At 58.0% G+C, this 13,385-nt stretch overlaps 1 protein-coding gene across 1 annotated transcript in view; it reads left to right on the top strand.

The window, feature by feature from the left end:
• Nucleotides 1–13,385, top strand: part of ADCY3 (adenylate cyclase 3) — a 59,286-nt gene that overhangs the window by 44,903 nt on the left and 998 nt on the right. Inside the window, 13 exon segments of the mRNA XM_060186674.1 lie at nucleotides 936–1,061; nucleotides 3,060–3,202; nucleotides 3,285–3,446; nucleotides 5,492–5,579; nucleotides 6,132–6,248; nucleotides 8,424–8,683; nucleotides 8,807–8,872; nucleotides 9,987–10,068; nucleotides 10,288–10,446; nucleotides 10,821–10,967; nucleotides 11,581–11,701; nucleotides 12,302–12,424; nucleotides 12,785–12,909. Coding sequence (XP_060042657.1) covers nucleotides 936–1,061; nucleotides 3,060–3,202; nucleotides 3,285–3,446; nucleotides 5,492–5,579; nucleotides 6,132–6,248; nucleotides 8,424–8,683; nucleotides 8,807–8,872; nucleotides 9,987–10,068; nucleotides 10,288–10,446; nucleotides 10,821–10,967; nucleotides 11,581–11,701; nucleotides 12,302–12,424; nucleotides 12,785–12,909 — 1,719 coding nt within the window.

Genomic DNA, 13,385 nt, shown 5'->3' with positions numbered 1-13,385 from the left:
TTTTATTCATTAATGAGAAAGGTAGGAGGAGAGAGAGAATAAACCAGACATCACTCTGGCACATGTGTTGTGGGGGATCGAATTCATGACCTCCTGCTGGAGAGTCCAGTGCTTTATCCACTGCGCCACCTCCCGGACCACTTCTCTGCTTTTCCTCGCCAGACTGAGACCTCGGGGGGGGGGGGGGAGTGTTTTGCCAGTACTCCTGGGGGCAGGAACAGTTGCTGTCACGGTGTCAGTGCCCAGAAAGTCCTTGTAGAGAATGAAGGAGCAGCTCGGAAAGGGCCTGACCTGGTGTCGGGACTTGTGGGAGGCAGTCGGTCTCCACACCAAACAGTGTCTCACGGTGTCGCTGTGGTGCAGCTGTAGGAGTTGGGATGGTCGCATCTGTCTCTGCCCAGACAAATTCTAGGAGTCGCAGTTCATACTGATAAGTGACTGTTGTAGGGTCTGGAAGGGAATAGCACGAGTGATAGGTAGCACAATAGATTTTCATGCCTGAGGCTCTGAGGTTCCAGGTTCTATCGCTGGCACCACCTTAAGCCAGAGCCCAGCAGTGCTCCAGTCTAGAAGGGGGGGGGGGAGGGGGGAATGAAGAGCAACTTCTAGGTCTGAGAGGCTTCTAAAAGTGGAGGGGAACAGCACATCTGGTAGAGTACACACCTTGCTATGCACAAGAACCTGGGTTCGAGCCTACAGCTTCACGTGGGAGCTCTCTGCATGGAAGCAGGGGAAGCTTTGTGAATGACAGAACCGCTATGGTCTCTCTCTGCTGCTGCTGGCTGCTCTGTCTCTGTCTGAAATCAAGAAGAACAAATCTCCCGGGACTTGCTGGGCTTGTGCAGGTGCAAAGCCCCAGCACCAAAAAAGAGACTCAGCAGGAAGACGCAGTGGGGAGCGTCCGAGGCCCCTGACAGCCACTGCTCTGCCCACAGGCCCTGCCCAATGGAGCTCCAGCCTCTAAGCCCAGCACCCCGGCCCTCATTGAGACCAAGGAGCCCAACGGGGGTGCCCACACAGGCGGATCCACTTCAGAGGAGGCCGAGGAGCAAGAGGGCCAGGTACGCAGGGGGCTGGTGGGTAGGGGGACCCACAGGTGCCCCAGGCCCAGCAGCATCTCTTGGTGGGGCTGGGGGGTGCTCAGCTCTGTTGGAGAGAGGCCACGGAACGTCTGTGGAAGGTTCTATAGGAGCTGATACTTTGGGAAGTGACCGGAAGGCTGGGCTCAGCACTCTGGCTCTGCAAGCCCCTATATCCCCCTCATGAGCACTTGGGGGGCTTCCAGGGGACCTGGCCGTTCTAGGGGAGTCTGGAGTCTTCCTGTGATTCCAGGCCCTGAGGAACCCTCCACCTGGCCCAGGTCCCTGGAGCCTCCCTGCAGGAGGGGGAGGCCTTGTCACGATGCTTAGCTGGGGTGAAGAGAACAGGCCGGCAGGGTTTCAAGTGAGCTAGGTAGCACACACCCCCCCCATGGTGACCGTCTTAGCAAGTGCAAATACAGGGGCCGGGTGGTGGCGCACCTGGTTGAGCGCACGTTGCAGTGCACAAGGACCCAGGTTTGAGCCCCCTGGTTCCCACCTGCAGGGAGAAAGCTTTGCAAGTGGTAAAACAGGGTTATAGGTATCTCTCTATTTCCCTGTCTTTCCCTTCTGCTCGATTTCTGACTATTTCTATCCAATAAATAAAAATAATAAATTAATTAAATTTAAAAAGTGCAAATAGTCAGTTCAACTCAGCACAGACACAGTCTTTGTGGCCTGTGGCTTTCTGTGTCCTGACAAATGGCCCGTGTCAAGCTGCTTATGGTAACGCGTCTGCCCCTGGGGCCCCTGGGTGCTCCTCCCCCAGGGGGGGTCCCAGCAGACGGCACAAGCCTGTTACTGCTGGGAGCAGAGTCACTATCAAAGCCTTTTTTTTTTTGCCAGCAAGGTTATTGCTGAGGCTCAGTGCCTATGTGACGAATCCACCGCTTCTGGTGGCCATTCCCCCCCCCCCTTGTTTTCTTTCTTCTTTGACAGGACAGAGAGGGATGGGGGAGACCGAGAGGGAGAGAGACAGAGACACCTGCAGTACTTGCTTCATCACTTGTGAAGCTCCCTCCAGCCCCGCAGGTGGGGACCAGGAGATCGAACCTGGGTCCTTGCACATGGTAACGTGTGCTTAACTAGGCCACTCGGATACATTTCTGTCACGGATGTTTTTCCTCTGTGGCCAGGAATAAAGAAGGAAGCAGGTCCCCAAGCCCCGCCAGCCCACACCTCACTTGTTCTTCCTGTAATGAGCAGAGGTGGCTCCTTTGACGACCTTAAGCCCAGGGTTGGGGTTATTCCTGTCCCCAGAAACCCTGCAGTGCCCCCAGACGCCCTATCCTGTGCTCAGGGTCATTCTGGTACCCAGAAACCCTGCAGTGCCCCCAGACTCCCCATCCTGTGCTCAGGGTCATTCCGGTACCCAGAAACCCTGCAGTGCCCCCAGACTCCCCATCCTGTGCTCAGGGTCATTCCGGTCCCCAGAAACCCTGCAGTGCCCCCAGACGCCCCATCCTGTGCTCAGGGTCATTCTGGTACCCAGAAACCCTGCAGTGCCCCCAGACTCCCCATCCTGTGCTCAGGGTCATTCCGGTCCCCAGAAACCCTGCAGTGCCCCCAGACTCCCCATCCTGTGCTCAGGGTCATTCTGGTACCCAGAAACCCTGCAGTGCCCCCAGACTCCCCATCCTGTGCTCAGGGTCATTCTGGTCCCCAGAAACCCTGCAGTGCCCCCAGACGCCCCATCCTGTGCTCAGGGTCATTCCTGTCCCCAGAAACCCTGCAGTGCCCCCAGACGCACCATCCTGTGCTCAGGAGTCTGGTGGCCGCTCCCACCATGCTGCCTTAGCAGGTGATGGCTGACGCAGGCCTTGGGACCGTGATTCCCGGGCAGCCGGGAAGGGCTCTGGGTCCAGACCCCAGCATGGAGCCGTGGGGGGGAGCACCACAGACTCTTCCCGGAAATGACTGTCATCTTTCTGTCACCTCACGGGCATTGCTCTTTCCCTCCCTCCCCCTGCCGCCCCCCAGGCTGACAACCCCTCCTTCCCCAATCCCCGCCGGAGGCTGCGGCTGCAGGACCTGGCCGACCGCGTGGTGGACGTGTCGGAGGACGAGCACGAGCTCAACCAGCTTCTCAACGAGGCGCTGCTGGAGCGCGAGTCGGCCCAGGTGTAAGTGCTCCCCTCCTGGGTCCTCCTGGGGGTGCCGCCGGCGGAGGGGCCCTCCTGCTTCCTGGGCCCGTTCCCGCCGCAGGGTGAAGAAGAGGAACACCTTCCTGCTGTCCATGCGGTTCATGGACCCCGAGATGGAGACCCGCTACTCGGTGGAGAAGGAGAAGCAGAGCGGGGCGGCCTTCAGCTGCTCCTGCGTGGTGCTGCTCTGCACGGCGCTCGTGGAGATCCTCATTGACCCCTGGTGAGGGGCTCTGGGGGCCGGGTCCAGACCCCCATGGGGCTGCCTTCTCTAACACTCCCCACTGACCCAGCCCCAACTGACCTCAGGCCCTGGGGCTCGGGGTTTCTGAACAGCACTAGCATCAGAAATGGGGCTGGCTCCAGGCTGAGGGGCTCAGGAGGACACAGCCCTCAGCTAGGTGGGCCTGGGGGGCTCCAAGGGGGAGGCAGAGGGGGTGCGAGCTGAGCCTGGCTGCCTTTCTCAGCCCGTCAGTCAAGATGGATTTGGGGGTTCTGAGGCCTTGTTCCACCTCCAGCTGCTGCTCCCTACTCCCTCTGTGGCCAGTAGCCCCTCACACTGGGTCCCAGTTAGAAAGGTAGGGTGGCGCCCTGCTCTGACTGCCTCGGGGAACCCAAAAGAGCCTCGGACCCAGCCACCCGGGCCTGGGGTCTGGATACGGCCCCCTTGTCTACCTGTGGGACCCGGGGCCGGCTCCAAGGGCTTATGACACCAGCTTACTCTTCGGGAAAGTGAGGGTGTTGGCTGGCCCAGCTCCCCCCTGTGAGAATCAAGTCCAGTCACTTCACAGTCATGGACTACAGGCCCTGGTCTTGTGATGCAGAAGACACACCAGAGACCCCCTGCCGACGTGGAACCTGTGCTCCAGTCCAGGGAGGGGGTAGCAGACAGGCCAGTTAGTAATGGGGTTTGGTGCGGGAGGACCAGGGATCAGAAAGGAAACATTGACAGAACCATAGGACACAATTCCCACCACCAGAACTCTGTATCCCACCCTCTCCCCCATAGCTTTCCTATTCTGTAACCCTCCGGGAGTATGGACCCAGGGTCATTGTGGGATGCAGAAGGTAGAAGGTCTGGCTTCTGTAATCGCTTCCCCACTGAACATGGGCATTGACAGGTTGATCCACACTCCCAGCCTGTCTCTCTCTTTCCCTAGTTGGGCAGGGTTCTGGGAAATTGGAGCTCCAGGACACATTGGTGGGGTTGTCTGTCCAGGGAAGCATCATGCTAGCATCTGGAACCTGGTGGCTGAATAGAGAGTTAACATACAAAGCCAAACAAATTGTTGACCAATCATGAACCTAAAGGCTGGAGTAGTGCAGATGAAGTGTTGGGGGGGGGGGTGTCCTCCATTTTGTAGACAGCCTAGTAGGCATATTTTTGTTATATTCCAAAGGGCCTGTGGCTATACTAGTTATGCTTTTTTCCCCTGAGCCTGAGATCTGATATGCAGGTGGATCCAAGTTATTGTCTGGGGAGATATGTCATGGAAAAGGACCAGAAAGCTGGATCAGGGAAGAGAGTAGCTCCCAGATATGGGAAAGGCGTATAAATACTGCTGACCGTAAACCCCATGGATTTGATGTGATCCGGGGCCCGTATTCAGCTTAGGAGCCTGTGTGACCTCTGCATCCCTATAGATCTGAGCTCACATTCTGTGGTCATGAGTAGGAGCATTCCTTTACTTGTTAATGAGAAAGAACCAGAGCATCACACTGGCCCATGTGATGCTGGATTGGACTCTCCACCTCCTGGGCCGCCATTTGTCAGTACTTGGACGCAGTACAGTGAGAGGGGGCACGGACGGTGTGAAGTCCTGGCTGAGGGGTGGAGGTGCCTGAGCTGAGCACTGGACTTAGCAGCCTGAGGTCTCCGGGCCTCTGGGTCAGAGCAGTTAGAGGGGCTGGTGTCAAAGCAGGCGGGAGTGGGCTTGAGAACGGGAGGAGGGTCCAGAGGCAGCTGGAATGGGTGGCAGGTGTGGTACAGCCATGTCACCGTGGGCCTGAGTGTTCTTTGGGAGGTAACAGGCCCAGGAGCGACTGTCCCGTCCTCCCCTTGTGAGGTTTGCAGGCTTGTTCCCAAACCCCTGCCTGAGTTTCCTGGGGCTCTGGCCTGGACATGTGGGAGTCTGCCTCCTGGGAGCAGTTACCATGGTTGGGGAGCCGTCAGGGTCGGTAGCGTTTGCATGGCACATGGGACGTTCTGGCCTGCCCTCGCCTCAGCCAGCCTCTGTCTCCTGCCTGATGGCCTTCTCTCCACTCCAGGCTGATGACAAACTACGTGACCTTTGTGGTGGGGGAAGTCCTCCTCCTTGTCCTGACCATCTGCTCCATGGCCGCCATCTTCCCCCGGGTAAGAGGGGCTCTCTCCCTGGGTGCCAGAGTCCTGGGTGTCACCCCTGGCAAAAGGGGGTGTTGGTGGAGTTCGATTTCTTGTCAGATCTGTAGATGCTGCTTGCTAGGGTGGTTCCGGTATCTACCCATTCATTCATTCATTCATTCATTCATTCATTCATATATTCCACCTTGGCTGTGCCCACTAGCCAGTCTAGAAAAACAGGAACAGTGTGGAGGCCAGCAGGGAAGAGATGCCACCTGACTGGGCAGGGGCCTCACAGCCAAAGTGACTAAGACTCCTGTAAACACTGGGGGCCCAAGCTGAGTTCTAATCAAGACAAAGGGAAAACAGTATTTCGGGACAGTTCATCTGGCAGAGAGCTTGCCAGCAGGTTACTCCCCGGCCTGGCCTCGCAGGGTGTCCATTTTGGGGGTTGGCTCACACCCAGAGCTCCCCGCCTAAAGCTCCTGGGAAGTGGCGGCACCCGGGGCCGTCATTACATTCACATCTGTGGGAGAAAAGGCTGCCTGCCGAGGCGCGTGACCCTGCACCCTCTGCTCCTCCTAGTCCTTTCCCAAGAAGCTCGTGGCCTTCTCATCGTGGATTGACCGGACCCGCTGGGCCAGGAACACCTGGGCCATGTTGGCCATCTTCATCCTGGTGATGGCCAATGTCGTGGACATGGTGAGTGCCCGCTGCAGACATGGCAGCTGAGGACCCGCAGGCCAGCCAGGTGCTTTCTTGGGAGGAAGCGCAGCAGCTGGAAGTTCAGAACCATTGACACACCAGTCACATGCTGAGGCTGGAGTTGTCACTGGTGATTTCATCATCCACCACACCCCCTCTGTACACGGTTTTTTAAACAATCCCACTCCGCCTCCCTGTGTCTCGTTACTTGCTTTGACTGAACCAAGGAAAGGCCTCAGCGTGGAGATTTGCTTTGGCAGCAGTGCAGAGGGGAAGGCTAGAGACCAGAGTCCATCTGGATGGTGTCGGGGGCTCCCGCACCTGCCACGGCTGGGGCTGCACACCACCCTGGGCTCAGGAATGAGGCCCCCTGCAGGTCAGAGCACAGTGGGAGGGATGTGGTCTGGGGACCTCATCTACCAGGCTGGCCGTCAGCAGAAGGTGAACAGCCGGGGTGGTGTGAACACTTGCCCAGGCCAGGTTCACGTGCTGGGAATGTCCCCCAAACTAGACGCAAAAGGCAAGTCTGACGCTGCCTCGAGTACAGACAGTGTCTCAGCAGACACTGGCCTCTTGTGGTGCCTTGCTTAGTTGCATGAGCTGACTGGAGGCTGAGGCTGTTGCTGAGACTGCACCCTGAGTTCTGGCTCTGCTCTCACAGCTCTGGACATGCCCAGCCACTGAACTTCTTTTTTATTTTATTTTCCTCCAGGGTTATTGCTGGGCTCGGTGCCTGCACCATGAATCCACCGCTCCTGGAGGCCATTTTTTCCCCCTTTTGCTGCCCTTGTTGTTGTAGCCTCCTTGTGGTTATTATTGCCATCGCTGATGCTGTTTGTTGTTGGATAGGACAGAGAGAAATGAAGAGAGGAGGGGAAAATAGAGAGGGGGAGAGAAAGACAGACACCTGCAGACCTGCTCCACCGCCTGTGAAGTGACTCCCCTGCAGGTGGGGAGCCGGGGGCTTGAACCAGGATCCTTATGCCGGTCCTTGCGCTTTGCGCCACATGTGCTTAACCCACTGCGCCACCGCCCGACCCCCTGAACTTCCTTTTCTGATTGCTGCCAAGGTTATCACTGGGGCTCGGTGCCAAGAGTACGAACCCACCACTCCTGGCGGCCATTTCCTCCTTTTTTCTTTTCTATTATCCTTGATAGGACAGAAAGACATTGAGAGGGGAAATAGACACCTGCTTCACCACTGCTCACCATACTTCCCTCCTGCAGATAGGGAGCTGAGACTCGAACCCAGGGCCTTGAGCACGGTGGTATGCGCACTTGACCACTTTATTTGGTAGGACAGAAATACTTGAGATGGGACGGGGAGATAGACAAATAGACACCTGCAGATCAACTTCACTGCTCATGAAGCATCCCTCCTGCAGGTAGGGAGCAGAGGCTCGAACCCGGGTCCTTGTGCATGGTGATATATGGGCTCAACTGGGTGCACCATCAGCTGCCCCCACCACAGTGAAATTTATTTCTTTTTATTTATTTATTTTCCCTTTTGTTGCCCTTGTTGTTTAACGTTGTTGTGGTTATTGATGTCGTCGTCGTTGGATAGAACAGAGAGAAATGGAGAGAGGAGGGGAAGACAGAGGGGGAGAGAAAGATAGACACCTGCAGACCTGCTTCACCGTTTATGAAGCGACGCCCCTGCAGGTGGGGAGCTGGGGGCTCGAACCGGGATCCTTCTGCTGGCCCTTGCACTTCGCGCCACGTGTGCTTAACCCGCTGCGCCACCGCCTGACTCCCCACAGTAAAATTTCTATACAAACTGGAAAAATAGAAATACTCGAGTTGGGGCCGGGTGGTGGTGCACCCGGTGGAGCGCACACGTTACAGTGCACAAGGACCCAGGTTCAAGGCCCCCATCCCCACCTGCAGGGGGAAAGCTCCACGAGTGGTGGAGCAGGGCTGCAGGTGTCTCTGTCTCCTCCCCTCTGTCTCTCCTTCCCTCTCGATGTCTGGCTGTCTCTATCCAATAAATAAAGGAAACTAAAAATAAATAAAAGATACCCAGTTTCTGAGAGCATCGCAGTGGTCCAGGGTGTGGGCATCGCGCATTGGCCCCTGGTGGTCTGCCTGCTTTCCCAGGGTGCCTGGAGGCCGTGGGCAGTGGCGGGGGCCTGCAGACCATCCTGACAGCCTTCCCTGACCCGTGCCCCTCAGCTCAGCTGCCTGCAGTGCTACACGGGGCCCAGCAACGGCACGGCCGGGGCGGAGGTGGTGGACGGCTGCGTGGAGAACCCCAAGTATTACAGCTACGTCGCCGTGCTGTCCCTCATCGCCACCATCATGCTGGTGCAAGTCAGCCACATGGTGAAGCTCGCCCTGATGCTGCTCGTCTCAGGGGCTGTCGCCGTCATTAACATCTACGCTTGGCGTCCCATCTTCGACGACTATGACCACAGACGCTTCCAGGAGCGCGAGTAAGAGGACGCCTGTCGGGGCCCTTGCCTCCCGCCCTCCCGCGTCCCCTTCTGAGGGTGGCGTTCAGTTCCTCGGTCAGCTGTGGTCCTGGGAGGGCTCTGAGTGGCCGTTCTGTCCCACAGCTTTCCTCTGGTGGCCTTAGAGAAGATGCAGGTGTTGGCCACCCCTGGGCTCAACGGCACCGGCAGGTAAGAGTGACCGCTCCCCACTCTGTCTGCAGGGAAGGCTGAGGCCTGCCGGGAGTATGTTCACGTTAGAGAAGTCACGTGTTTCCACAGGCGGGCGGTCTGAGCGTAGACTGGCCACCCTGGCCAGCCCCATCAGAGCGGCTTCTGCCAGGGGACTTTGTTCCCCCCACCCCATTTCTGGGGCTCAGGACAGTTTCCACGTGTCCAGACAAGAGGATCGTGGACCAGCAGTTCTCCAGGGTCCTTTTAGGATTTTATGATTTAACTCACCCACATAGACCTTCAACTAAGTTTTAAAAATTATGTAACAAAAGACAAAGAGATTTGCTTGGCCCTTCCCAAATGGAGGGGGAGGGGGGAGGGAGATGGGGGCATTAATTCAGATGGCCACTTAGAAGTAAAAGGCACCAAGTGATCTCTGAGAGAAAGCACAAGGGCCCTGCCCTGCTGTCAGGCCGGGACGAATCAGGAAGCTGAGTTCACGGGAACTCCTGATGGCAGTGAACTGGCTCCAGCGCTTTTGGAAACATCTGGAATCACTGAGTAGCACTCACCGGTGGCCCACCAGCTCACCCATCATAGATACAGCCCAGCGTGTGTCCAAGAATGTCCATCGCCAGCTGGGGGAGACAGCATGATGCCTATACAAAGACTTCTGTGCCCGAGGCACCGAAGGCCCACGTTCAGTCCCCAGCTGAGCAGTGCTCTGGTTGGGAAAAAAAAAATGTCCAGTCATATTAGCCACACATACTAATCTCCAAAATATGCAAATTTTAGCAATAGTGAACAGCTATGTAAATCAGAATATGATGATACAGTACAGAACTGGAAGTAATGACAGCTCGACACAAAAAGACACAGTGAAAAATCACGGTGAAACTGCCGGGGTCCCCTCACTGAGAAGCCAGTCTCTCCCATCTCCAGATCCCTCTGTGGGTACAGCCACTTGTCACGAGTCAGATGGGGAGGCGGGCTAGGGGCTGGCCGGCCGTGGACAGGGCCCCCGGGATTGAGGAAAGGCTTTACTGCCCCGTTCAAGTCTGGACTTGATGTGATGCCCAGGGAGCTGGGTGGGCGGCTGGGGACTCCTCAGCTGAGAGAGACTGCCCCGCAGGCTGCCGCTGGTGCCATCCAAGTACTCCACGACAGTGATGATCGTCGTCATGGTGCTGAGCTTCTACTACTTCTCCCGCCACGTGAGTGCCTGCACCCTCCACCACAGCCGGACGGGGCTGTGGAGAAGCAGCTCCCACTCAGCCCGCTTCCCTCCACCCGCTGGAGCTCCAGTGAGGCCCCAGAAGGCCTCTCCCTCTCAGACTTGAGCTCCAACAGCAGGCTGGGCCAGTGACCGTGGCCGCCACCACGCCCCAGGTGTCCCGCGGTCAGCTGAGGGCACAGCCTGCCTCTGTCCACAGGTGGAGAAACTGGCGCGGACCCTGTTCCTGTGGAAGATTGAGGTCCATGACCAGAAGGAGCGTGTGTACGAAATGCGACGTTGGAATGAGGCCTTGGTCACCAACATGCTGCCCGAGCATGTGGCCCGCCACTTCCTGGGCTCCAAGAAGAGAGATGAGGTGAGGGTGGTCTTCAGGTCTTGCTATGCTCCTGTGGTCAGAGCGCTCTGGACCTTCCTTCTCGGGACAGGCTCATCAGAGGGTGGGGTGGGATGGAATGGAGCGGTGGTGGAGAGGGACTGGGCCTGGCCAGCAGCTGCAGTGGAAGCAGAAGGGAACATTTTTCAAAGGCTTTCCCTGGCAGGCACTGCTGTGGACATGGGTTCTGGGTTTCACATCTCCATGAGGCCCTGCCTGTAGAAGTCCTTCCTGTCATCTGTGGGGCTGTGACAGGAACTAGAGCCGTCCCTTAGTACCAGAGTGGAGACCTGCGAGGGGAGGGGAGGTGTGGGCTCTGGCCCGGCACCCACCCGCCTCTGCCGCCGCCTCTGCAGGAGCTGTACAGCCAGTCCTATGATGAGATCGGGGTCATGTTTGCCTCGCTGCCCAACTTCGCCGACTTCTACACAGAGGAGAGCATCAACAACGGAGGCATCGAGTGCCTGCGCTTCCTCAATGAGATCATCTCCGACTTTGACTCTGTGAGTGCCGCCCGCTGGCCCTGACTGGGGCACTCTCCCGGGACACAGAGAAGCTGGGGGTGACACGTGGGTGTCTGGAGTCGCAGGGTGAGGAGGAGCCACAACAGCCCCTCAGCCTGCCTGACTCCTAGCCTCGGATTCGGTCAGCATTTATTAAGGGAGGTGCTTTTACGTATGAGTCCACTCACCCTAGCAGTTCTGTCCCAATGTCACAATCATAGAAACTGAGGCTCCGGAGTCGGGCAGTAGCACAGCAGGTTAAACGCACGTGGCGCAAAGCACAAAGACCGGCCTAAGGACCCTGGTTCGAGCCCCCGGCTCCCCACCTGTAGGAGAGTCGCTTCACAGGCGGTGAAGCAGGTCTGCAGGTGTCTATCTTTCTCTCCCCCTCTGTCTTCCCCTCCTCTCTCCATTTCTCTCTGTCCTATCCGATGACATCAATAGCAACAACAATAACTACAACAAAAATGAAAAAAGGACAAAAGAGAAAATAAGTATTAAAAAAAAAAAGAAACTGAGGCTCAAATCCTGAAGTTAAAGTTGGCAGAACGAGCAAAGCATCTCACTCACTGCCGGCCCCGCCCTTGACCCTGCCCCCACTTTTCCGCCTCAGCTGTTGGACAACCCCAAGTTCCGGGTCATCACCAAAATCAAAACCATCGGCAGCACCTACATGGCAGCTTCTGGCGTCACCCCGGACGTCAACACCAACGGCTTCACCAGCTCCAGCAAGGTAGAGAAGCCCCCACCCCTAGCTGGTGGAGGCAAGGGGGGGGCCCCAGTGTTCACCGCGGAGCTTAGTGAGCAGAGAAGGGGGGCACACGCCACACCCTCTGCCCCTGCAGGTCTAGTCCGGGCGGAACCCACCCCCCCCAGTCTCCTAAGAGCCGGGGATCAGGGCCACGTGTGTAGTGACACGGCAGCGAGAGCACAGCCAGGTTGGAGAGATGGTCTTCTGGGGAAAGGCCATCAGAGCTCACTCGCTGGCATCTACCTGGGCTTTCGATTTGGACCCGTAGCGCTACCAAAAATAGAGACAGGCTGTGGGGATGCTGGTGCCAGGGCTGCTCTCACATAGCCATGATCCCCGACTGTACCCCGCGCCGGGATGTAAGCACCCCTGCACGGAAGACAAGCAGTACAGGCGGGTCAGCGCCGCAGCCTGTCAGCTAGCTGAGAATCGTTGCTCCAGACCTGTGTAATGAGGCGGGACTGCGGGGACCTGTCCTCCCCGGCACCACTGCCCTGGGCCTGGTGGACCGGGCGGAGGTAAAGAGGTCACTGGCTCCTTTGGGGGCGGGGGAGGAGGTGACGGCCCCGGGTGCTTCCACTGCAGGAGAAGTCAGACAAGGAGCGATGGCAGCACCTGGCCGACCTGGCCGACTTTGCGCTCGCCATGAAGGACACGCTCACCAACATCAACAACCAGTCCTTCAATAACTTCATGCTGCGCATAGGTGAGCGCTGGCGGCTGCCTCGAGGTGGCGCTTTCTGAGGCGAGAGGCCCGAGGCGAGGAGGGTCCACACGCAGAGCTGAGTGCAGCAAAACTCGTGTCTAGCTCGATCATGGCTCTGCTCACCTCAGACCAGCCAGCTGGGCGTTAATGCTCCCCTCTCCCAGGACGAGGAAGGGCCAGGGGCTAGCCCCTTCTGCGTTGAGTAACTCAGCACACCGGGGCTAGCTGACCTGGGACTGGACAGTCCCTGCCCTCTGCTAACTCAGACGAGCTTCCTGTGGAGCAGGACGTGGCAGAAGTGGGGGTCGGGGAGCCACTCTGGGGCATGTGGCTGTACTGAACTCGCTGCGTCCACCCCAGGCATGAACAAAGGAGGGGTGCTGGCTGGGGTCATCGGTGCCCGGAAACCACACTATGACATCTGGGGTAACACGGTCAACGTGGCCAGCAGGATGGAGTCCACGGGGGTCATGGGCAACATTCAGGTACGTCCAGGGTGCCCGGCACCACCGCCTCTCTGTTGGCCCAGAGTGGGACGTGGGCAGTGCCGTGAGATCAAGGGCGGGTGGGGCGAGGTGTCTCAGCAGAAGGGAGACGGTCCCTCAACTCCGAGCAGGAGCAGCTTGCCTCTGGACAGGAATGGGGGTCTTCTGCCTTCCACAGTGCCCCCATGAAGCCTCCCCACACCTGTTGGGGCTGGCAGGGAAGCTCCACCAAGGCCGCAGGACAGGGAGGAAAATTCCCAACTAGTCCTGCCACACAGGCAGCCACGGCTGTCCTCCGGAGAGAGCATGCCCCAGAACAGCCACCCCATTTTATTTCTGAGAGGGAGAGACACCTGCAGCGCTGCTTCACCACTCGTGACGCCCTCCCCCTGCAGGTGGGGACTGGGGGCTTGAACCTGGCTCCTTGTGTACTGCGGTGTGTGCGCTTTACCAGGTGCGCCGCTACCTGACCCCCA

Source organism: Erinaceus europaeus, chromosome 3, assembly GCF_950295315.1.
Source record: "Erinaceus europaeus chromosome 3, mEriEur2.1, whole genome shotgun sequence".
Taxonomy (NCBI): Eukaryota; Metazoa; Chordata; class Mammalia; order Eulipotyphla; family Erinaceidae; genus Erinaceus; species Erinaceus europaeus.
The sequence above is the reverse complement of the archived record's forward strand: the minus strand, read 5'-3'. Positions and strand labels throughout refer to the sequence as shown.